Below are 23,132 nucleotides of genomic sequence, written 5' to 3'. Positions count from 1 at the left end.
TTGTGTATCATTGCTTTAATACCTGTGGAATTGGATGATACACCCTAAATGACAGTAATGTGTACAGTCTACAGCTGGGTGAGAACAAAGTGCCCAAAGGCATACTGTACATGCACCATGGAATTAGATGATGCAATTGTATTCTGTAAGATCATTCTAAATGTCAATAATGTAACACTTTCTTTTTCTCATTCCCTAGAAAATCCAAGCTGTGGTCACAGTGTTGGATTATGACAAGATTGGTAAAAACGACGCCATCGGGAAGATCTGGGTGGGCAGCAAGGCGACGGGCACCCAGCTGAAGCACTGGTCCGACATGCTGGCCAACCCTCGCCGCCCCATCGCTCAGTGGCATCCACTGCAGCCCGAGGAGGAGATTGATGCTTCGCTGGCAGCCCTGAACGCCAAGAAGTAAACCTCCTCTACCCCAAACACCCATACCTACCTATCCACCTCACCCCTGGTCCTACACATCTCCCAATAATACATTCCAAACCAACACACCAACCGATTCTACACCCTTCACCGCAAAATATACATAAATATACATATCCTACATTTTTTTAAAGAAAAGCATTATATTTCCCCTCAGCTGTGCCATTCCACAAGGATGTTACAAGACAGATTACTCATTTGATTGCATTTGAAACATACATTTGTATTGGGGTTGCAGTTAGTAACATGTTATCATGAAGATAGAAGCCTAGCGTGTGAAAACAGGAGTCCGATGTGATGGAGGATTAGGAAAGTAAAACCATGTATTCACTCTTTCTGTACCTTTTCAACCCCCTCCCCTTAGAGAAAACATTTGCTTCAATACTGCTTAATACTTAAAATGCTTTATACTGCCATGTAATAGAGGAAAAACACAAGCAGGTTCATTCCTTTGGTGTATTGTTGCACCATGCTCCACACCTGCCAGTTACTTACTTACTACATACTAGATTCCATTAGTTTGAACTACATTCCTAGAGTTGGGTAAAGAGTAGGGATAGCCAATATCCAGATACCCCACACTGTTAACACACTGCCTTTTTGATCATTAGCTCATCTGCTCACCCATATTCTCAGGTACACTGAGAGAAAACTGAAACGTCATGCCTTTCTTTCTAAACGGGTTGTCATTCAAAATGCTCCACAACATGATTTGAAAACCTCTGTCTGGTGCTGGATTGGTTTCTTGTTCCATAATCTGAGACTAGTCTAAGTATATCACTGAAATTAACCAGGGGATAGTCTCTCTAGAGTGTCTCTCGATAACACCGTTTGTGGCTGTCAATCAACAGAGTTGAGATGTGAACCGTGTTTAGGATAAAGGGACTATGAGCCACTGTAAGGGTCTAGCTTGGGATATGCTGGGAAAGCATGCAAGAGAGAGAGAGAGAGAGAGAATATCTATGTGGAAACTCAAAGGACTGAATGGGACCCTGGTTGACACAATGTTGTTTGTCAGGTGTCTATTCTACTGCCTGCAATCTACCACCTTCTCCTCCAATGCCTCTAGTATATATAATCTATCTCCCTGTTCAGTGCTACTGCCATTAGTCATGGATTCACAACAAGGATTTCACTTCTTCAAAGGAATCCCTGTATCCGTCTTACAGTCATAAAGGAGACAAGCCTTCTAAGAAATGAAATAAGCAATTCTCAACTACCAGGGACGCCTTCCAATTAGCTGTGTTGTTTTTTACTCACCCTCTTATTTTCAACTTCAAACACTTTTATTCCTCAAGCACTTTAAATCCAAATGTTCTGTTCTGCTTATTCTACTCTCCAAAAACCAGAGCTTTAACAATTTATTTTATGATGAATAATTCCTCGTAAAAAAAACAAGAGCAAGAGAGGGAATTTGAGTGAATCATTGTTTTTGTTGGTTTGTTTGATCATTTGTAACCTTGCCTGTCTCGTGACTATACTTTGATTGTTCTGAGAACATTTTTCATAAGTTTGATTGAAAGGATAAGGTCTGGAAGGAGGTACTGTTATGTGTATGTTATACACAGATGACCAAACTGCTGAATCCAATTGCACTATACTGGATATCACTCTGTTATGTGGTTATAGACGTTGTTCTTTGATCTATGTCGTTTTTGTGATGAGATGTCGTGAGTTTGAGTTGGTTGCGGAGTGTACAGCCACACAAGTCAGGTCTCATATTGGAAAGTCTGCTGATTGAGAAAGAGAGACATTTTAATCAAATGCTGCTCCTCAGATCCTTCACTGAATGAGTGATTTTTACACTTTGACTTTCTCTTGGGATAAATTTGATTATAAAAGTGGTCATATGACTGAATGAAATGTACAATTTGCTTACCCTCTTAAACATGTAAAAGTCCAAGAAAAATATAATTAGATACAAGCCACACTGGTCATTTGATGGAACATGAATTGTCCCTGTGCACCATCCTCTTCAAAAAAACAAAATGGTACGAAAAACGACTTGATAGTGTTAAAGAACAAGCAAAACAATTTAATGTTTTAACAGTTTGATAACTTTTATACTGTAAGTCTTTGGGAATTACAGTAGTGATTGTTGGTTAATTTATTACTTTTCTCTATTGGACAACCATATCTTTATTTATATGTCCAGTAGGGGTCAGATTAGTTATGTTTTACATTTAGTTTCTTCTCTATGTTCAAAAAGCAACACTAAAGAAAAGACAACATGCAAGCAATCAAACAACCCATCGGTGTGTAGTTTCCTATATACATAGTTCATGCATGTTTCTACAAAATACTGTACATAAGAGCATGTTTTAGAGATAAAGCAATTATATCTTGTGTACGTATGTGGGTGTCATTTGTCATTTTAATACTGTAACAATGGAGGAAAAAGATGCACAGTATATTTTCTAAATGAATCAAATGTGTATTATTTTCCATGAATGGGTTATTGGAGAGAATGTCATAATATATTAGAAATACGATCCTGTTCATGCCTGAACTTTTAAGCAAGTGCATTGTCAAGTACTGTGTGTGAGTTCATGTAGGATGAAAACGTAGCTGCATGCTTGTTATCTAACTCCTTGTGCTATTTCATTTGGACTAATCATCATTTATTTAAAATGTATTTATGTATTTATTTATTCATACAATGTTTTATTTTGGGATTATTTATGTTTATTGTTGTTTTCTTTACAAATATCAAACATTTAGGGGTCTCAGAGTTCAAGACATACATATATTCCAAAGTGGAACTCTCCAATAATCAGTGGCAATGCTGAAATGAGACAGAACTGAATCCACACATCTCCACACTGTGGACAAAAAGCCCCCTATTGTGCATTTGTTGTTTTGTTTTACTTTGCGTTGGTTTAATGACCTGATACCCTTTGCAATTCTGGATATTTTACAGTGTTTATTAAAGGAATATGTGTATGTGTATACAGATAGTTGAATTAGATCAAAACTAAAGCCATAAGACTCCAGCACTAGCTCTTTAGAGCTCTGCTGAGTAACTAGAGTTAGAGAAGCATTTTTGATGACACATCTATATATTCCTAGGTCAGTGTTTCTCTTCTACATTTCCTTCAGAACTCTGTACTCATCTAGATTCCAGAAGGCAAAATACTGAGCAGTTGTGAGTTTAGTAGAGTGGATGTGATTTTGTTTTCTACTATGAAGTTGTTGAAGTTGTCTTTATTTTATAAATGTAGTAGCAGATTTTTTCCTGTGATGTAATTTGTATATGCCTTGTTTTGATAGTAGGAATCATGGGTCATGGTCTTCTTATGTCAAAAGATGTTATCGAAAATACTCAAAAGGCGGCATGCAGAACATTTACATGATCGAACTGTGAGTGTCAGGCTGGCCTGTCGGTGATCCTTGGGCTGAGTGCAGTTCATTTAGGACCCTGACTGCGGTCTATGGACCCCTCTATAGGAACTATGCTGTCACGGAACAGCGTGTTTTCATCTACAGTGGCTTTACAGACATGACTTATACATATGATATAATATCGTGATCAACGATATGCCAAACAATCTATATCTAACTTGTAACAATGCCAAGCCTCAGCATAATTGTTTGATCAACATATGGTGCATTCATGGTAAACAGTAAAGTTAAGATAAATAATCTACAGCTTAATTTTAGCCACTTTGATGGAAACTAGCTGTGTCAAGTCGACATTTCGTCTAATGGCAACACTATTTAAATAATAACAGTGTTGTCTGATGTCACATTCAACATGTTTGCAACAATTTAATAGCAGGATCATTGATGTTGCTTCTTCACTCAATGTTACAATCAATCCTGTTGGACTGTGACCGAACCGAGGCACATTAATCCAGTTGAAGATTTCAGTGTCTTTCTAGAATACTGCCAGTATATCCATCTATATTTACAATTTCATGAAAATCCTCATCAGTAATCTGTTTGAATCTATTTCAGAGCCAAAATAATTCCACTGATGCGGATGCAGATTAGATGATAAGATAACTTTCATTAAAGGTTAATATACAGCACATTTGTATCAAAAAGATTGTTTCAATGCGTTTTACACTGCCACGGTCATTGCAATCAAGACCACCAGCTGGACAGTTAGCTCTATGGGGGAAAGAGACTGACAACTGTGTGTTTGTCTGTATTTATGTATGTGTGTTATAGCAGAGGTTCTCAAACTTTTTGGGGCCAGGGACCCCTTTTGTGATAGCAAATTCATCAGGGACCCCCTCATAACTTGAGATAAAAAACAAAATTGCATACAGGGACATTTACTATGACTTTGGAAGTGCATGGCTAGACTAAGGAACATTTTAAAGGCCCACCTTTTGGCATCTGAGAAAATGTTGCAGTTTTCAAGCGAATATCCTGCAATTCTACACAATTTTGCAATGATGCAGAGAGAAAATGTTGCAGTTTTAAAGTTGGAAGTGTTTAGTTTTTTCCCCCTTACACCACACAGATGACTCAAATGATCAAAGCTTGATGATTAGTTGATTATTTGAATCAGCTGTGTAGGCAAAAACCAAAACGTGCACCCCTTGGTGTCCTGAGGACTGAGTTTGGGAAACCCTACCTTAATTGAAACAATAACAAAGAACTCTGTTTTGGTAAAAAGCTGAGTAAGGGGCCTGGAGAAATGTAACAACTCTTAAATGCATAGACAGAGCGATGGATACAAGGACTGACCATTAACAATATTTTGAGGCTATGCAGTGTTTGTTTACATTTACATCGTTTACAAACATTGGAGTAAAACAAGCTTATATTTTGGGTTCTGATAGGGTATGGTACGACAGTTGAACTAAGCTCATGAGGCATTTATAAGTTATATTTTTCAAGAATCAATGGTTATATTATGGTATTCCATACCAAAAATGGATGTAGCAACTAAGGGTTCTCGCTTTAAATTACAGAGCATTTACGTGTGGGGGAGGTAGAATAATTATTAAGAAGAAAAATGGATAATTGCTGGAGCACTGTGGATACCATTATCCCTGTGAGCCTCCCAGGCCCATGTTTCCCAGGGTTAAGAACATAGATTGTAGATGAATAATATTACATTGTATTACATCCTCTAAACTTATTCCACAGATCCCTTTGCCAAAATTCATTTAACCTGAAATATGATTTGAGATATGACCATGGACCCCACTTTGAGAACCCCTGTGTTATAGGAACAAAAAGCATAGGCCCTTTATAAAGTTAGCAGTTGCAGTGCAAAAACACAGTACTACTGCAACTTACTATACCTAAACATATATATCTGCATGCCCAGAATACATAAATCATTCCTAATTGTACATTTGTGGTGATGAAAATAATTAACAAACATGTTTTTATTTACAATGGTTAATAGAGTTTAGAATTATTTATATTATAGGATTACATATTTTTTGATAGCCTAAATTGATAAACTGTATCTACCTTATGCACAACTGCTTCAGAAACTAACTGTAGGCTATATCTCAGCAGGGGAGAAATGATGGATTGAGAGCATGATGATTCACACACTACATACTACAGTTATTTTGTACTACTGGCTGCTTTGTTTCTGACGTTTAAGTACATTATAAAAAGGGGTCAATGGGACTTAAAGGGAATCTCTCCAAACTAGAGTCCATCATATTATCCAACTTCCATATCAGTAATGTGTTAGGGGGTGTCTCATTGGGCATAGGTCACTCACCACCTAACGATGTGTTCTCCTGTTTGTGATGCTCGCTTTGTACTGTAATAATCACTAGGTTAATGTTGTGTTTCTTTGTATTATATTTAGAATGCGAAACTGCAGTAGGGCCAATTGAAGAGACAATTATTTAACTTTTCCACCATGAAGTCACTGTTTTGTCTTACCATTAATGTGCTGTTGTGGAACTGGGCTCGCTGAGGTCTTTGGATCCAGAATTATGACAGATTTTCAGAGGAACGTCGTCCTTCACGTTTACAACATGGACATATACAGTACTGCCAAAATGCGCAGAATAGTACCAACTCCTTCTTGAACTTTTCCTTCACTCCTCATTCTCCATACTAGGATTGTATTCCAAAATACTGTTTTCCTTTGTTCTCCTCTCTTTCTCTTCATCCTCTTTTTAAGCCTCAGAGGACCATGAGATTGTGTGTCCTCTGGCTGTGTTTCTCTGTGTCTTAGTGTTGTGGTGCGTGTGTTCATGTCAGTACTTGTGCCTACTGTGGATCGCATGCTTTAGCCCTTGACTGGACACAAAACGTTGCTCAAATAAACTCCCTACAGCCCGTCAGCGGATGAGCATCGAGGATCCTTGTAAAGTTATCGAGGGAACCAAATAACTCAATACAGATCTATCATAAGTGTTACCAGCTCTGTACGAAACAAATAGGAAATAAAGGCCTTTTAATTAGCTTGGATTCATGTGTTGTCTGTGCATCATGACTTGACTTTATTCTTTACAAGGGGATTTCAACTTCAGCATCAGAGAGCTGGATTAAGAGCTACCCATTAATTTCGCAAGATATCTGGAATTTAGAGCACATTGGTAGTGAGAACTCAGATGATGTATTATATATTTAACCATCAATAGTTTATTAAGCAAGTGATCCAACAACAAGTGTGTGTACAAGTAGAATGTCAGTATTCCGGTCTCATATAACATATACATACATGGTAAAGTTATTTCAACATAAAATACTGTCTTTAAATATACGTACAGTTCATTAGACTGATAGCTGTATTGGTCTTTAAGGAAAGGCACATAAAGAAGGCTCTTGTATGTTGTTCCCTGTGCCATCTGCATTACAAATCATGTACATGTTTCACTTGAAAAAAAAAAAAAAAAAAGACGCTGTCCATCTTCCAACATAAGTTACTATGTGGGCTCCAACGGTACGCTTTCATAGGATACATATTAATACTATATTGGTACAACTATAGTTGAGTATAAGTTCAAAGATTCTAAACCATAAATTGCATAAATAAATTATTAAAATATCTAACAAGTGTGACATCTGAGACTATAGTAGACCACACTAATGAGCAGCTCAGAGAAAAGGGTCTGTGACAGAAATTGAACTACAAACCATAAAGATTAATCATAAACAAGTCACAACATCTCACATCAGAAACATTCATGGCAATGTGTAATGTTATCACTGCAATGAAAGATTATTGAAAGTAATTCCTATGAGTGCTTTTTCAGTAGTTTGAGAAAAATAAAAGTAGTTTTTGCAGTGCACAATGAAGCACTAAATAAATACAGTATGTTTGATGTACAGGTAAAATATGTGGATGTGATATTGTTTAGATTGCTGGTCTGGAGCTTCGCAGTTTACTGTACCCCAGACCAACACTCTTTGTGTGGACGCTGTGCGCTCTTCTCACCTTTGACCTACTGGTATGAAGTTGGCCTAAGAGCATAGAAGTCAAGGGTCGAGGCAGGGGTCATCCGGATTTGGAAGGTTCCTCACCATGCCTCTGAACAGCTAGCAGGTAGGTGTCACTAAGCACCATGGTTCAGTGTCAGGGTGGGGGGGGGTACCGAATGCTAATGGTAGTGACACGTTGCAAGCATCAGGAAAGTGTCTGACTTTTGACAGGGGGCACCATTCTCTTACTTGGACAACTTGCTGATGACACGAATCAGAGCCCCGTTCTCGTCCTTCAGTCTTTGGTTGTCTGATTTGAGCTCTGTCAAGACCTACAGGAACAGAGAGAGCAGCATTAGATTGTCATGGTAGCTTGTTCTCTATAGGGAACAGCAGTGACGCATACTGTAGACAGAAATATGTGGAAGGGACACTGCCTTGTCTATGTTCCTTCTGTTGAGGGACATTGACAGACATGATATAAACATTGTTTATCATTTTCAGGCAAATTAGGAATGATATTCAATATTTAAATCACCAAGAGCTGGTTGCTAAATGATTGAACTCTACAATCACGACATGCAAAGGGTGGACAAAAGACTGGCTTTCAGCAATGAGAGCATGCCGATACAGTATGATAGGGACATTATTTGGCGTATGGTTCTATTTGCAAACTGCGAACCGAAAGGGAGAGAGATGCAAGGCGGTCAACTTCCTCAATCTAGGTCATCTCCCACAGCATGAGTAATGATTAAAAATAACCACAATCTTTGTCAAAATCTCCCCCCTCCCCCACAGACAGTGCAGTGAACAATAACATTTTTTGCTTGCATGAAAAAGCCAACACAGACGATGATGCACTCATCTCTTCACTCTTGTCTAGTCCAGTTACCACAATTAAATAGCAACATATTGTTATGTATTATATTTGACGATGCATACTGCCAATGCCCCTGGAGAACAAGGACTGTTTGTCCTGTCTCCGTCAAAGCTGTATGTAGTACACACACACACACACACACTAATGTGCACATGTTTTTTGGGCCAGTGGAAAAGGGTTTAGTGAGTTAATGGATGCCAATGAGATTACACATTCCATTCCCACATGATTGAGACAAAATGTACTAGTTTAAAATGTCAAATTCCCTGTCAGCCACTACATTGGACACTGTAGCAAGAGGCAAACAATGAAATGTTAATCCCTACACAAGGTTCCATTGGTGACTTCGGCACTCGGCCATGCAGCAGTCTCTCAAGCACCGTCCAGACTGTTTCTGGGTTCGTTCAAGCTGTTGATTAAGTGACTCACTTGACTATACTGTAATAATAACCACTGGAGAAACGTCAGGCTGCAACCACTACTGTCCTGGTCGCTACACAGCCTAGTAATTGCCTATGCAGCATGGCGGTAGCTCAAAATAGATTTAAAGGCAGCGGTCACAAGATTATTTAGGGAGAGGGGTTTTAGAGTGAGCAAGAGGTATGCCACATGAGTGAGAGAGGCCAAAGGTGGAGAAGTGAGAGGTGGGCGGAACCTGCCTGAGAAGAGTACAGCAGCACAGCAGCAGAAAGGGGAGGAGGTGCAGCAGGAGGAGAACCAGAAGGAAGAAGGCAGAGGAGGAGGTGTGGCTGAGGGAGAGGAGGGGTAGAGAGGTGGAGGCTTGGGGGACAGGGGGGGTTAGAGGTCAGGCAGGCCGGCCATCTGGGAGAAGTGGGCGAGGACACGCAGCATGGCCCTGTTCTCAGCCAAGAGACGTTCATTGCCGCTCCGCAGTGCCAGAACAGGGAGGGCCTATACACACAGGAAGATGGAGAGACAGAAAGAGAGAGCAGGGGGGCAGGCCAGTGCAAGGGAGGAGACCGAGATAAACACACACAATCACGCAATCACGCACAGAGGCAGACGTACACACTGAGGAGCTCCTCAATGACATTCACACAAATAGATACTGTAAAAGGAAACAAGAAAAATCTATGCAAAAGAAAAGCTAAGCACAGCAAGGAGCTATCCTTAGTTTTGGCTCTCCACAAACCTGGGCAGTTTTAAAAGGCAGTGGCTGGGGAGGTGCTGTATGGATTACATAGCTTGTCAGTCATGCTGGGGTGAGAAGTGGGCAGGGGACTTTCAATATAACATTACATTTCAGCATAAGTAAGAGAGCCCAATAAGTTATAGGAAAATGGAAATGATTAATTTCCCTGGGTTCCCTGGCAAGACTGAGGTAAACATCAGGTCTGGGGATTGACGCCGTTTCTAAGGGAAACCACAGGCAGGCAAGGAGGCAGCACACACAGAGACAGAGGAATGTCGAGCCCCATGTGGCTCAGAGAGTGGCCTCAGAGGCTTCCCCCCAGCAACCCAGAGAGGAGAAGTCAGGTAAAACGGGAAGAAGTTAAGATTAGCCTGAAGGGAAGGAAAAAGCTGGGGAAAAGGAAGAGAGAAGCCCAGTGAGGAGAAGAAGGCTAGAGAGAAAGAGAGAAGGCTAGGGAGTAAGAGATGGAGGAGATCCAGCTGCTAACACCCAGGGCACATTGGAGGAAACCATTTGAAGTCTGCCTTTACTTGCACTGAAAAATTCATGGATATGTCAGACTGTTCCTCTGTGCTGTCTCGGTAAGCCTTTCACAACACACTGTTCTGAAGGACCACTATTGAAAAGTTTATTTTGGAGTGGAGAGAGAGAGAGTAGAGAGAGGAGGGTGCCAGAGGGGTGAGATTGAGAGAGAATGCATAGTTATCCATCATGATGTTTTAACGCCCTTGTTCTCTTTGATATCTACCAGAGCTGACTTCACTAAGCCCTGTAGATAAATTCCCAAATGTTGCCAGAGCTGAAGTTTCAGAGGCTGACAAGAATAATCCTAGCCCTTTATTCAAAAGAAGAAAACCCAAGATCAGTGAGCCATATAGGGAGTAACCAGAATTTCCACACATTGGACAGACACTGTGGCACAGGGAAAAGTGTAGAAACACACCAGTATATGTGAATAGAGGAAAAGCATGTCAGTATAATGTTGCATGTGCATATCTCTATCCCAGTGAGCAAAACTGGTTGCAATGACATCCAAGCAACCTGGTTTCTGGTTGTAATGACATTACAACCAGCCTGCTGGGATATGACTTTACATACGCATCTGGTGTATGTACTCTAACGTGTGCAATGTGTATGTATGTGTGCACAGACGTGTGTTCATGCCCAGTTCTCTAAAGAGGTGAGGTGACAGGCAGGTGTCAATCACTTCTCCGTGGCGACCAGACCACTCGCCTGCCTCACGCTTGGGGCTCAGGGCTGGTACCCACAGCGGAAATTTCTCACTGGGGCAGCTTCCTGCTGAGGCAACATGGGGTCACAACATGGGGTCAAACATTCTGTTCCCATCTTCCGTCTCACATCTGTGTCACATGCTGAGTTGTCATCCTAACCTTTGGATATTGCTAGAAGTGGTTCCGACTCACATTAGGTTCACATCTACTCAGTCCTGAATGATATCCTGCTGCTGTTTTGCTCTCCCCCTTGCTCTTTGAAATGCTAAATATGTGTAGCCTATAAACAGACAGCAGGCTGTGCTGCTGGGTGTGTGACTGTAGCAGCGTGGAGTTTCTCACTCCCTTTCCTGAGCCCTGACCTTGGCAGGGGATACTCAGAATGATGCTGGGTAATGAGTCTGAAATGTGGCCTACTCCCTCAACCTCACCTGTTTTCCTATAATTACCAAGCAGAGCCTTGTACTGACCTCCACCCTTCCTGTTACAGTGGAGGCCTTACCTTGAGCTCCTCCTCCATGTCTGTTACCCTCTTCTCCAGAGCCTGTTTTTCCTGAGAAGGGTAAATGTTAGAACAGGTCGTTCGGGTCAGAATCAAAATGGATGTTAAGATTTCTACCTTTAAGTTAAGAGTTATTTTTCCCGATTCTCACACATGATAATGAGCCCATAGTGGAATGAACATACAGAAACCAACACACTACAGTAAGATGACATGGAAGAGATCAGAAAAAAAAGAGAGATTATAAGGGCACAAGGCGAGACCCAAATGCAGACACAGGAGGCAGATGGCTGAGCTCCGATATTTATTACAGCAAAAGGGATAGGCAAAAGACAGGTCGGGGACAGGCGATAGTTCACAAACCAAGTCAGAGTCCAAACAGTACCAGGGGATAGGCAGGCTCGAGGTCAGAACAGGCAGAGTGGTCAGGCAGGCGGATTTCGGCACCAGGACAGGCAAGGGACAAGACCAGGAGGGCTAGGAAAAAACAGAGACTGGGAAATATAGGAGCTAGGAGAAACGCTTGTTGACTTGGCAAAACAAGACGAACTGGCACAGAGAGACAGGAAACGCAGCGATAAATACACCGGGGACTAATGGGGAAAACAGGAGACACCTGGAGGTGGGTGGAGAATCACCAAGACAGGTGAAACAAATCAGGGCATGACAGTACCCCCCCCCCTCTAGGGACGCCACCTGGTGTCCTACTTGGGCACATACCTGGCTGACCGGGATTTCGGCGGTGAAAGTCGGCGATGAGGGCTGGGTCCAGGATGTCTCTAGCGGGAACCCAGCACCTCTCCTCCAGGCCGTAATCCTCCCAGTCAACCAGGTACTGTAAACCCCTGCCCCGTGGTCGAGCACCCAGGAGACATTTAACCGTGTATGCTGGATGGCCATCGATGACACGGGGGGGAGGGATGGGGGGGAGGGATGGGCCTGGAGACAGAATACAAAGGGCTGTGGAGACACGCGCTTAATCCTAGACACATGGAAAGTCGGGTGAATACGGAGGGTACGGGGTAACAAGATGGACAGCAGTGGAACTAAGGACCCTAGAGATGGGAAAGTACCCCATGAAACGGGGGGACAGTTTGCGGGACTCCACCCGAAGGGGCAGGTCCCGAGTGGAAATCCATACACTCTGCGGTAGCGGGGAGCTGGAGGCCGGCGGTGGTCCGCTTGTCGACGATACCTGGAGTTGGTCTTGAGAAGTGCCGCCCGAGCTCTTCTCCAGGTATGTCGACAGCAGCGGACAAACATCTGGTCCGAGGGTACGTTGACCTCCTGCTCTTGTTCTGGGAAGATTGAAGGTTGATAGCACTCAAAAGGGGAGAGTCCCATGGCTGAATAGGGAAGGGTGTTCCAGACATACTCCACCCAGATCAGTTGTTGGCTCCAGGTAGTGGGGTTGGTTGAGACCAGGCATCTTAGGGTGGTTTCTAGGTCCTGGTTAGCTTGCTCCGACTGGCCGTTGGATTGGGGATGGAATCCGGAGGACAGGCTGGCCGATGACCCAATAAGGGTGCAGAACGCCTTCCAGAACTGAGACAAGAACTGAGGACCCTGGTTGGAGACCATGTCCACCGGGAGTCCACGGATCCAGAAGAAGTGCTGCACCATAAGCTGGGCCATCTCCTTGGCAGAGGGTAGTTTGGGGAGAGGGATGGAATGGGCAGCCTTGGAGAACCAGTCCAATACCGTCAGAATGACAGTGTTACCATCAGATGGAGGGAGCCCAGTGACAAAGTCTAGAAAGATATAGGACCAGGGACAATGAGGGACAGGTAGTGGCTGAAGGAGGCCAGAAGGAGCTGCCATGGAGTCTTGTTCTGAGCACACTGTGCATGTGGCAACGAAGGCAGAAATGTCAGGAACCATTGTGGGCCACCAGAAACATTGTCGAACAAAGGCTAGGGTACAACGGGAACCTGGATGACAGGTCAGCCTGGAGGAATGAGCCCATTCCAGGACCATACTGAGTTAGGGACAAACAACCGGTTAGCCGGGCCCCCTTCAGGTCCAGGCTGGGAATGTTGTGCCTTGCGGACCAAGGTTTCAATACCCCAATCCACTGAAGCCGCTAGGCACGATGTAGGGGGAATGATTTCGGAGACCGAGTGTGTGGCAGAGGAACTATAGGCGGGAGAGGGCATCAGGCTTCACATTTTTGGAGCCTGGGAGGTAGGAAATGGTGAAGTTGGATCTGGTGAACAATAAAACCCACCAGGCCTGCCTGGAGTTAAGGCGCTTGGCTGTACGGAGATATTCCAAATTTTTATGGTCGGTCCAAACCAAGAATGGCTGTTCTGCTCCTTCCAGCAAGTGTCTCCACTCTTCCAGCGCCATCTTGACTGGCAGGAGTTCTTGGTTGCCTATGTCGTAGTTCCTCTCTGCAGGATTGAGACGATGGGACAGGAAGGCACAGGGATGGAGCTTCTGGTCCTGGGCAGATTGCTGGGACAGGATGGCCCCCACTCCAACATCAGAAGCATCAACCTCTACCACAAACTGACGGGATGGATCCAGATGGACAAGGATGGGTGCTGTGGTGAACCGATGCTTCAGGTCCACCAGGTCTCTGTCAACCGCTGGAGACCATGTGAACGGTACTTTGGGAGAGGTGAGTGCAGAGAGGGGGGCCGCCAGGATGCTGTAGCCCCGAATGAAATGGCTGTAGCAAACCCCAGGAAACGTAACTGCACCCTGGACATAGGTTGAGGCCACTCTACCACTGCGTTCACTTTTTCAGGATCCATTTGGACATTTCCATCAGCGATGACATATCCCAGAAAGGAGATTGTAGAGTGGTGGAACTCACACTTCTCGGCTTTCACGAACAATTGGTTCTCCAGGAGGCGCTGAAGAACTTGTCTGACATGAAGAACGTGTTCTTGGGCAGACTGGGAAAAAAACAGGATGTCGTCAAGGTAGACGAACATGAAACGGTTTAGCATGTCCCGGAGAACATCGTTTACCAGAGCTTGGAAGACAGCTTGGAAGGCTGTCTGATGAGTCCAAATGACATGACCTGGTACTCATAATGTCCACTGGCTGTGTTAAAGACTGTCTTCCACTCATCTACTTCGAGTATCCAAACCAGGTGGTAGGCATTCCGAAGGTCCAGTTTGGAAAAAAATTTGGTCACCTGGAGAGGTTTGAAGGCCGAGGAGAGGAGTGGTAGGGGGTAACAATTCTTGATCGTTATATCATTCAGTACCCCGGTAATCAATGCACGGACGCAGGGTCTTGTCCTTCTTCTCCACAAAGAAAACCCCCGCGCCGGCAGGAGATGCAGACAGACGGATGCCTCCAGTAGCCAGACAATCCTCAATGTACTCCTCCATGGGCTTGGTCTCAGGGCCGGATAGAAAATATAGACGACCACGAGGTGGTGTGGTGCCTGGGAGGAGATCAATGGCACAATCATAGGATGGTGCGGGGGAAGAGAAGTAGCACGTGCCTTACTGAAGTCCTCCAGGAGGTCATGGTACTCAGTGGGGATGGCAGAGACATCCATGGATTTGCTTACGTCCTGAGGGGGACGTCTCAAGGACGGCTGTGCCGCTTTTAGGCAATGAGAATGACAAAATGGGCTCCAACCCAGGATGGAGCTCGTGGTCCAGTCAATAACAGGACTGTGTTTCTGGAGCCAAGAAAATCACAAAACCACATAAACATGGGAGGAGAGAAAAAAAAAGATGAGGAGGAACTGTATGGTCTCACTTTGGTTTCCTGATACCCGTATATGAACGGGCACAGTGCTACAGGTGACTCTTCCAATAGAGCGGCCGTCCAGTGCCCTTGCATCCATGGTGACAGAGAGAAGTTGAGTGGAAATACTTAATTCAGAAACCATGGTAGCATCCATAAAACTTTCATCGGCCCCAGAGTCAATGAGCACCCAGAGAGACTTAGACTGGTCTCCCCACAGCAGAATCACAAAAAAAGGTGGACAGGTGATGGAAGTTAGGGGACTCCCAGTCTGGCTCATCAGAGTACTTGTACCCACTAAAAAGGGTTTCTTAACCGGGCAAGTGGCTATATAATGTCCCGCCCCTCCACAGTACAGACAACAGTTAGAATGCAAACTACGTGAGTGTTCCCGAACCGATAACCTAGCTCTTCCCAGTTGCATGGGCTCAGGAGTATCCAACTCACCCGTTGCCGATGATTCTCTGGGAACCTCGGGTGTTTTCAGCTCTCCTCAGAAATACCAACTTCGGGGATTTCCGGGTTCCTTTGGAGGGGTACCAGCATCAGCAGATGAACGAGTGTTCTTGAGACCCAACCTCCTCTCACACCGGCGTTCTCGTAGGCGCCAATCAATCCTGATTTGCCAAGGCGATGAGGGAATTGAGGTCCCGTGGTATTTCCCGAGCTGCGAGCTTGTCCTTTATCACCTCCGACAGTCCGTGGAGAAAGCTGTCAAACAGAGCCTCCGGTTTCCAGGAACTCTCGGCGGCCAATGTGCAAAAATCTACTGCGTAGTCTGCCACATTACGGGAGTTCTGATGAACCTGCAGTAGTTTGAGCCGCCTCCCTCCCAGGCACTGGAGAATCGAAAACCTTCCTCACTTCTGCCATGAATTCCTCCGAACTATGGCACACAGCGGATTGCTGCTCCCACACAGCCGTTGCCCAGGAGAGCGCCCTTCCAGACATTAGTGCGATTAAATACACTATCTTCGATCAGCCCGACGGGAACGAAGAGGGCTGGAGTTCAAAAAATGAGGGAGCACTGGGAAAGGAACGCCCGGCAGGTACCAGGATCGCCTGCATAACGCTCCGGAGGAGGTAAGCAGGGTTCCCAAGGAGCCGGGGTAGGTTGAAAAAATCCACTAGTAGTAGAAAGGTTACTGGGTGGTTGGGAGGTCTCAGAGGTGGCGGGCTGCCTATGAGCTAACTCACTGATTTGCTCCATAATAGCCTTGAACCCTTGGTTGTGGCGTTCCGTCAGGGAACGAAGCCCTTCCAGAAGGTCCAGCAGTAGCTCCTCATGCCTCCCAATGGTGGCTCCCAGCAGGGAGACAGCTTGGCGGAGATGGTCCAAGTCTGCTGGGTCTGTCATGGCCAGTTTGTACTATAAGGGCACAAGGTGAGACCCAAATGCAGACACAGGAGGCAGATGGTTGAGTTCCAATATTTATTACACCAAAAGGGGTAGGCAAAAGACAGGTCGGGACAGGCGAGAGTTCACAAACCAGGTCAGAGTCCAAACAGTACCAGGGGATAGGCAGGCTTGAGGTCAGGACAGACAGAGTGGTCACACAGGCGGAGTTGGGCTCAGGACAGGCAAGGGTCAAAATCAAGAGGGCTAGGAAAAAACAGAGACTGGTAAAAATAGGAGCTAGGAGAAACATTGGTTGACTTGGCAAAACAAGACGAACTGGCACAGAGAGACAGGAAACACAGGGATAAATACACCGGGGACTAATGGGGAAAACAGGAGACACCTGGAGGTGGGTGGAGACAATCACCAAGACAGGTGAAATAGATCAGGGCGTGACAGAGATAAGAAAAAAAGAGGAGAGTGAAAGAAAATGTTGATGTCAAGCTGTCAGGGTTGAAAGAGAATTGGAGTGGTGAAATCAAATAGATGAGACAGATGACTTTGTGAAAAAAAAGAAAAAGAAGCCCTCAAGATTTTAGAATAAGTGATAAATACCCTTTTTTCTGATTCAAGTACAGTGGATCTTTCAGATATTCTGTCCTGTTTCTGTAAGACAGAGTGGCACTGTTATCATAAAGGGTAAAAAAATATGCAGTGGGTTGATTTAAAAAGAGATAAAACTGAATTTTAAATACAGTATGTTTGAAAACTTTGTAGGGGGTACACTGGTTCATTCTCTAATCATCTTGCAGTTGCTTTGAACAATGTATTGCTAAAATGCAATATGCATGTTGTTGAGACGTGTGAACTAGACTGAACTTAATTAAGATAGTCTACAGATGGCTATACAGGACAGTGTCAGTGTTGTGTGCAGTATTACTGTACCTGGTTGACTTTGTCCAGCTGGGAGCGGATCTTGGTCAGCTCGTGTTTGCTGTCATCCAGCCGGGACTTGAGCTTGTCATTCTCTGCCAAGGCGTCTTCATACATCTGAAAGAGGACAAACCAAAGCGTTAATGCTTATGCCACTAGAAGATACCTTATCATATGAAAACATTTGTCCTATGATAGTCCAGGTGAATCAAAACTGTCATCAAGGCAAAGGGTGGATACCTTGAAGAATCTCAAATATAAAATATATTTTGATTTGTTTAACACTTTTTTGGCTACTACATGATTCCATATGTGTTAGTTCATAGTTTTGATGTCTACAATGTAGAAAAATACTAAACAATTTAGAAAAAGCCTTGAATGAGTAGGTGTCTCCACACTTTTGACTGGTACTCTATGTTTTTTTGTGTTTTTTTTACCAGTTAGTCTTGTTAAGATTAAAAAAATACATTTTTCAAGAGCGAACTTCTGCTTCCCTTCTGGGTTCTACAGTAGGCCTACCTTCTTGTAGTCCCTGGGGCTGGTGTCGTCCTCCTGCTTGTTCAATGCTGCCAGTCTGGTCTCCCTCCGTGTGTAGGAGCTGGTTCTGCCCAGTGGTTCAGCCTTGCTGTCCGCGCCACCCGAGTCCAACCTGGGAAGAAGACGGAAGCACACCTCCTTGAGTGGGTGGTTTACAACATCCAGCAACACAGCTGACATTGCAACAGTGTTGAAACACTGACATACATGAAAAAGACACTGTTGAAACATTGACATAGAGATATATATTTGGAGTGCTGTACGTACAGTACCAGTCAAAAGTCTGGACACAGCTACTCATTCAAGGGGTTTTCTTTATTTTTTTTACTGTTTTCTACATTGTAGAATAATAAGGAAGACATCAAAACTATGGAATCATGTAGTAACCAAAAGTGTTAAACAACTCAAAATATATTTTAGATTTGAGATTCTTCAAAGTAGCCAGGCTTTGCCTTGACGACAGCTTTGCACACTATTGGCATTCTCTCAACCAGCTTTATGAGGTAGTCACATGGAATGCATTTCAATTAACAGGTGTGCCTTGTCAAAAGTTAAATTGTGGAATTTCTTTCTTTCTTTATCCATTTGAGCCAATCAGTTGTGTTGTGACAAGGTAGGGTTGGTATACAGAAGACAGCCCTATTTGGTAAAAGACCAAGTCCATATTATGGCAGGAACAGCTCAAATAAGCAAAGAGAAATGACAGTCCACCATTACTTTAAGACATGAAGGTCAGTCAATACAAAACATTTCAAGAACTTTAAAATGTTTCTTAAAGTGCAGTCGCAAAAACCAAGCGCTATGATGAAACTGGCTCTCATGAGGACCGCCACAGGAAATAAAGACCCAGAGTTACCTCTGCTGCAGAGGACAAGTTCATTAGAGTTACCAGCCTCAGAAATTGCAGCCCAAATAAATGCTTCACAGAGTTCAAGTAACAGACACATGTCAACATCAACTGTTCAGAGGAGACTGCATGAATCGGGCCTTCATGGTCAAATTGCTGCAAAGAAACCACTACTAAAGGAGACCAATAATAAGAAGAGACTTGCTTGGGCCAAGAAACATGAGTAATGTACATTAGACCGGTGCAAATCTGTCCTTTGGTCTGATGAGTCCAAATTTGAGATTTTGGGTTCAAACCCTGTGTCTTTGTGAGATGTAGAGTAGGTGAATGGATGATCTCGGCATGTGTATTTTCCACCATAAAGCATGGAGGAGGAAGTGTTATGGTGTGATGGTGCTTTGCTGGTGACACTGTCGCTGATTTATTTAGAATTCAAGGCACACTTATCCAGCATGGCTAACACAGCATTCTGTAGCGATACACCATCCCATCTGATTTGCGCTTAGTAGGACTATCATTTGTTTTTCAATAGGACAATGACACAACACACCTCCAGGCTGTGTAAGGGCTATTTGACCAAGAAGGAGAGTGATGGAGTGCTGCATCAGATGACCTGGCCTCCACAATCACCCGACCTCAACCCAGTTGAGATGGTTTGGAATGAGTTGGACCACATAGTGAAGGTAAAGCAGCCAACAAGTGCTCAGCATATGTGGGAACTCCTTCAAGACTGTTGGAAAAGCATTCCAGGTGAAGCTGGTTGAGAGGATGCCAAGAGTGTGCAAAGCCATAAAGGCAAAGGGTGGCTACTTTGAAGAATCTAAAATCTAAAATATACACTGCTAAAAAAAATAAAGGGAACACTTAAACAACACATCCTAGATCTGAATGAAATAAATAATCTTATTAAATACTTTTTTCTTTACATAGTTGAATGTGCTGACAACAAAATCACACAAAAATAATCAGTGGAAATCCAATTCATCAACCCATGGAGGTCTGGATTTGGAGTCACACTCAAAATTAAAGTGGAAAACCACACTACAGGCTGATCCAACTTTGATGTAATGTCCTTAAAACAAGTCAAAATGAGGCTCAGTAGTGTGTGTGGCCTCCACGTGCCTGTATGACCTCCCTACAATGCCTGGGCATGCTCCTGATGAGGTGGCGGATGGTCTCCTGAGGGATCTCCTCCCAGACCTGGACTAAAGCATCCGCCAACTCCTGGACAGTCTGTGGTGCAACGTGGCGTTGGTGGATGGAGCGAGACATGATGTCCCAGATGTGCTCAATTGGATTCAGGTCTGGGGAACGGGCGGGCCAGTCCATAGCATCAATGCCTTCCTCTTGCAGGAACTGCTGACACACTCCAGCCACATGAGGTCTAGCATTGTCTTGCATTAGGAGGAACCCAGGGCCAACCGCATCAGCATATGGTCTCACAAGGGGTCTGAGGATCTCATCTCGGTACCTAATGGCAGTCAGTCTACCTCTGGCGAGCACATGGAGGGCTGTGCGGCCCCCCAAAGAAATGCCACCCCACACCATGACTGACCCACCGCCAAACCGGTCATGCTGGAGGATGTTGCAGGCAGCAGAACGTTCTCCACGGCGTCTCCAGACTCTGTCACGTCTGTCACGTGCTCAGTGTGAACCTGCTTTCATCTGTGAAGAGCACAGGGCGCCAATGGCGAATTTGCCAATCTTGGTTTTCTCTGGCAAATGCCAAACGTCCTGCACGGTGTTGGGCTGTAAGCACAACCCCCACCTGTGGACGTCGGGCCCTCATACCACCCTCATGGAGTCTGTTTCTGACCGTTTGAGCAGACACATGCACATTTGTGGCCTGCTGGAGGTCATTTTGCAGGGCTCTGGCAGTGCTCCTCCTGCTCCTCCTTGCACAAAGGCGGAGGTAGCGGTCCTGCTGCTGGGTTGTTGCCCTCCTACGGCCTCCTCCACATCTCCTGATGTACTGGCCTGTCTCCTGGTAGTGCCTCCATGCTCTGGACACTACGCTGACAGACACAGCAAATCTTCTTGCCACATTGATGTGCCATCCTGGATGAGCTGCACTACCTGAGCCACTTGTGTGGGTTGTAAACTCCTTCTCATGCTACCACTAGAGTGAAAGCACCGCCAGCATTCAAAAGTGACCAAAACATCAGCCAGGAAGCATAGGAACTGAGAAGTGGTCTGTGGTCTCCACCTGCAGAACCACTCCTTTATTGGGGGTGTCTTGCTTATTGCCTATAATTTCCACCTGTTGTCTATTCCATTTGCACAACAGCATGTGAAATTTATTGTCAATCAGTGTTGCTTCCTAAGTGGACAGTTTGATTTCACAGAAGTGTGATTGACTTGGAATTACATTGTGTTGTTTAAGTGTTCCCTTTATTTTTTTGAGCAGTATATTTTGATTAACACTTTTTTGGTTACTACATGATTCGATATGTGTTATTTCATAGTTTTGATGTCTTCACTATTATTCTACAATGTAGAAAATAGTAAAAATAAAGAAAAACCCTTGAAGGAGTAGATATGTCCAAACTTTTGACTGGTTCTGCATATCTCATGAGCTAAAAAAAAATAATTGCTATCGGATTTAGAAGAACGCAAGAGAAGGAATATCTAAATCTGTACATACCTTGATGCCCTGTCATGCTGAAAATGAACAGAGAAAAGTGAAGTCAGAAACGTAATCACAAACCGCTTTTACTGTATGAAATCAATCTGAGACATTTCCATTGTATGAAGTATCAACCAGAGACTAAAATATTTTCCATTAGAACACCATGCAAAGAAAAAGAGAACCTTTGTAACATCCAAGCCACATTGTGTTCGGATGCCTTGTGTCCCAAAGGACAGGGATTGCATAGGCCTACACAAGTGATCTGCTTGTGACATATCATTCACCGGGACCCTGCATGCTCTTCTCTCCTGCTCTGGCACATAGGTCATCCTTCTCCGGTAAGCCCTGTTAATCTTTTAGTAAGTGTTTGCCTTGCAGATGCCTGCAGCGCAGAGTTGACATCATGTCGCTAAAGGTTCCAGTTTACTGGGTGAGAGACTCCAAGTGATGACCTCAGGGTACAGCATGCTGCTGATATCATGGCTGTGTCTCAAATAGCACCCTATTCCCTATTTAGTGCACTGCTTTTGACCAGAGCTCTATGGGGATGTAGGGAATAGGATACCATTTGGGACACATACTGGCTTGGCATGATCTGGTCCTGACTATATGACTGCATGGCTGCCCAGGCCTGACCGGAGGTGTTTACTGCCTTTCAGTTGGGTAAATTGTGTACGGATATTAGCCATTTACTTGAATAAAGTGTAAAGTCTAGAATATGTCCGGTCCAACATGTTTATCTTCAGTCTCCATCTGTGCTCTCTGTACTTAGTGAGGAAGGCATCAAATATGGCTGTCTGCACTCAATAATGACTAGGCCTATCAACACTATGTTCAAATGAAATCAAATCTTATTGCTCACGTACAGTTAGTAGGTGTTGTTGCAGGTGCAATGAAATGCTTATGTTCCAAGTTCCTATCAATCAATACAGTAAATGTCAAACAAGCACCTAATACATATATATTTTTATATACAGTTGAAGTCGGAAGTTTACATACACTTATGTTGGAGTCATTAAAATGTGTTTTTCAACCACTCCATAAATGTCTTGTTAACCAACTATAGTTTTGGCAAGTCGGTTAGGACATCTACTTTGTGCATGACACAAGTCATTTTTCCAACAATTGCTTACAGACAGATTATTTCACTTATAATTCACTGTATCACAATTCCAGTGGGTCAGAAGTTTACATACACTAAGTTGACTGTGCATTTAAACAGCTTGGAAAATTCCAGAAAATTATATCATGGCTTTAGAAGCTTCTGATAGGCTAATTGACATCATTTGAGTCAATTGGAGGTGTACCTGTGGATGTATTTCAATGCCTACCTTCAAACTCAGTGCCTCTTTGCTTGACATCATGGGAAAATAAAAATAAATCAGCAAAGCCCTCAGAAAAACATTGTAGACCTCCACAAGTCTGGTTCATCCTTGGGAGCAATTTCCAAACGCCTGAAGGTAACATGTTCATCTGTACAAACAATAGTACGCAAGTATAAACACCATGGGACCACGCAGCCATCATACCGCTCAGGAAGAAGACGCGTTCTGTCTCCTAGAGATGAACGTACTTTGG

General features: G+C 43.9%; 2 protein-coding genes across 10 annotated transcripts in view; one reads left to right on the top strand and one right to left on the bottom strand.

Moving 5' to 3' along the window:
* Nucleotides 1-6,827, top strand: part of LOC106567284 (synaptotagmin-2) — an 80,947-nt gene extending 74,120 nt beyond the window's left edge. For all 5 annotated transcript variants that reach the window (XM_014136411.2, XM_014136412.2, XM_014136414.2 and 2 more), the window contains one exon: nucleotides 200-6,827. In XM_014136411.2, the coding sequence (XP_013991886.1) occupies nucleotides 200-415 (216 nt within the window). In that variant the 3' untranslated portion in view covers nucleotides 416-6,827. The remainder of the gene's footprint in view (nucleotides 1-199) is intronic.
* Nucleotides 6,828-6,985: 158 nt separating this feature from the next.
* The window catches only part of LOC106567285 (protein phosphatase 1 regulatory subunit 12B), a 44,950-nt gene continuing 28,803 nt past the window's right edge, over nucleotides 6,986-23,132 (bottom strand). For 2 of the 5 annotated variants that reach the window (XM_014136418.2, XM_014136422.2), the window contains 6 exons: nucleotides 21,570-21,586; nucleotides 18,061-18,190; nucleotides 17,554-17,658; nucleotides 17,224-17,274; nucleotides 11,556-11,606; nucleotides 6,986-8,120 (listed from right to left, as the gene is read on the bottom strand). In XM_014136418.2, the coding sequence (XP_013991893.1) occupies nucleotides 8,034-8,120; nucleotides 11,556-11,606; nucleotides 17,224-17,274; nucleotides 17,554-17,658; nucleotides 18,061-18,190; nucleotides 21,570-21,586 (441 nt within the window). In that variant the 3' untranslated portion in view covers nucleotides 6,986-8,033. The other 3 variants (XM_014136419.2, XM_014136420.2, XR_006758557.1) reach the window with 3 other exon arrangements.

Source organism: Salmo salar, chromosome ssa13, assembly GCF_905237065.1.
Source record: "Salmo salar chromosome ssa13, Ssal_v3.1, whole genome shotgun sequence".
NCBI classification, from domain to species: domain Eukaryota; kingdom Metazoa; phylum Chordata; class Actinopteri; order Salmoniformes; family Salmonidae; genus Salmo; species Salmo salar.
The sequence above is the reverse complement of the archived record's forward strand: the minus strand, read 5'-3'. Positions and strand labels throughout refer to the sequence as shown.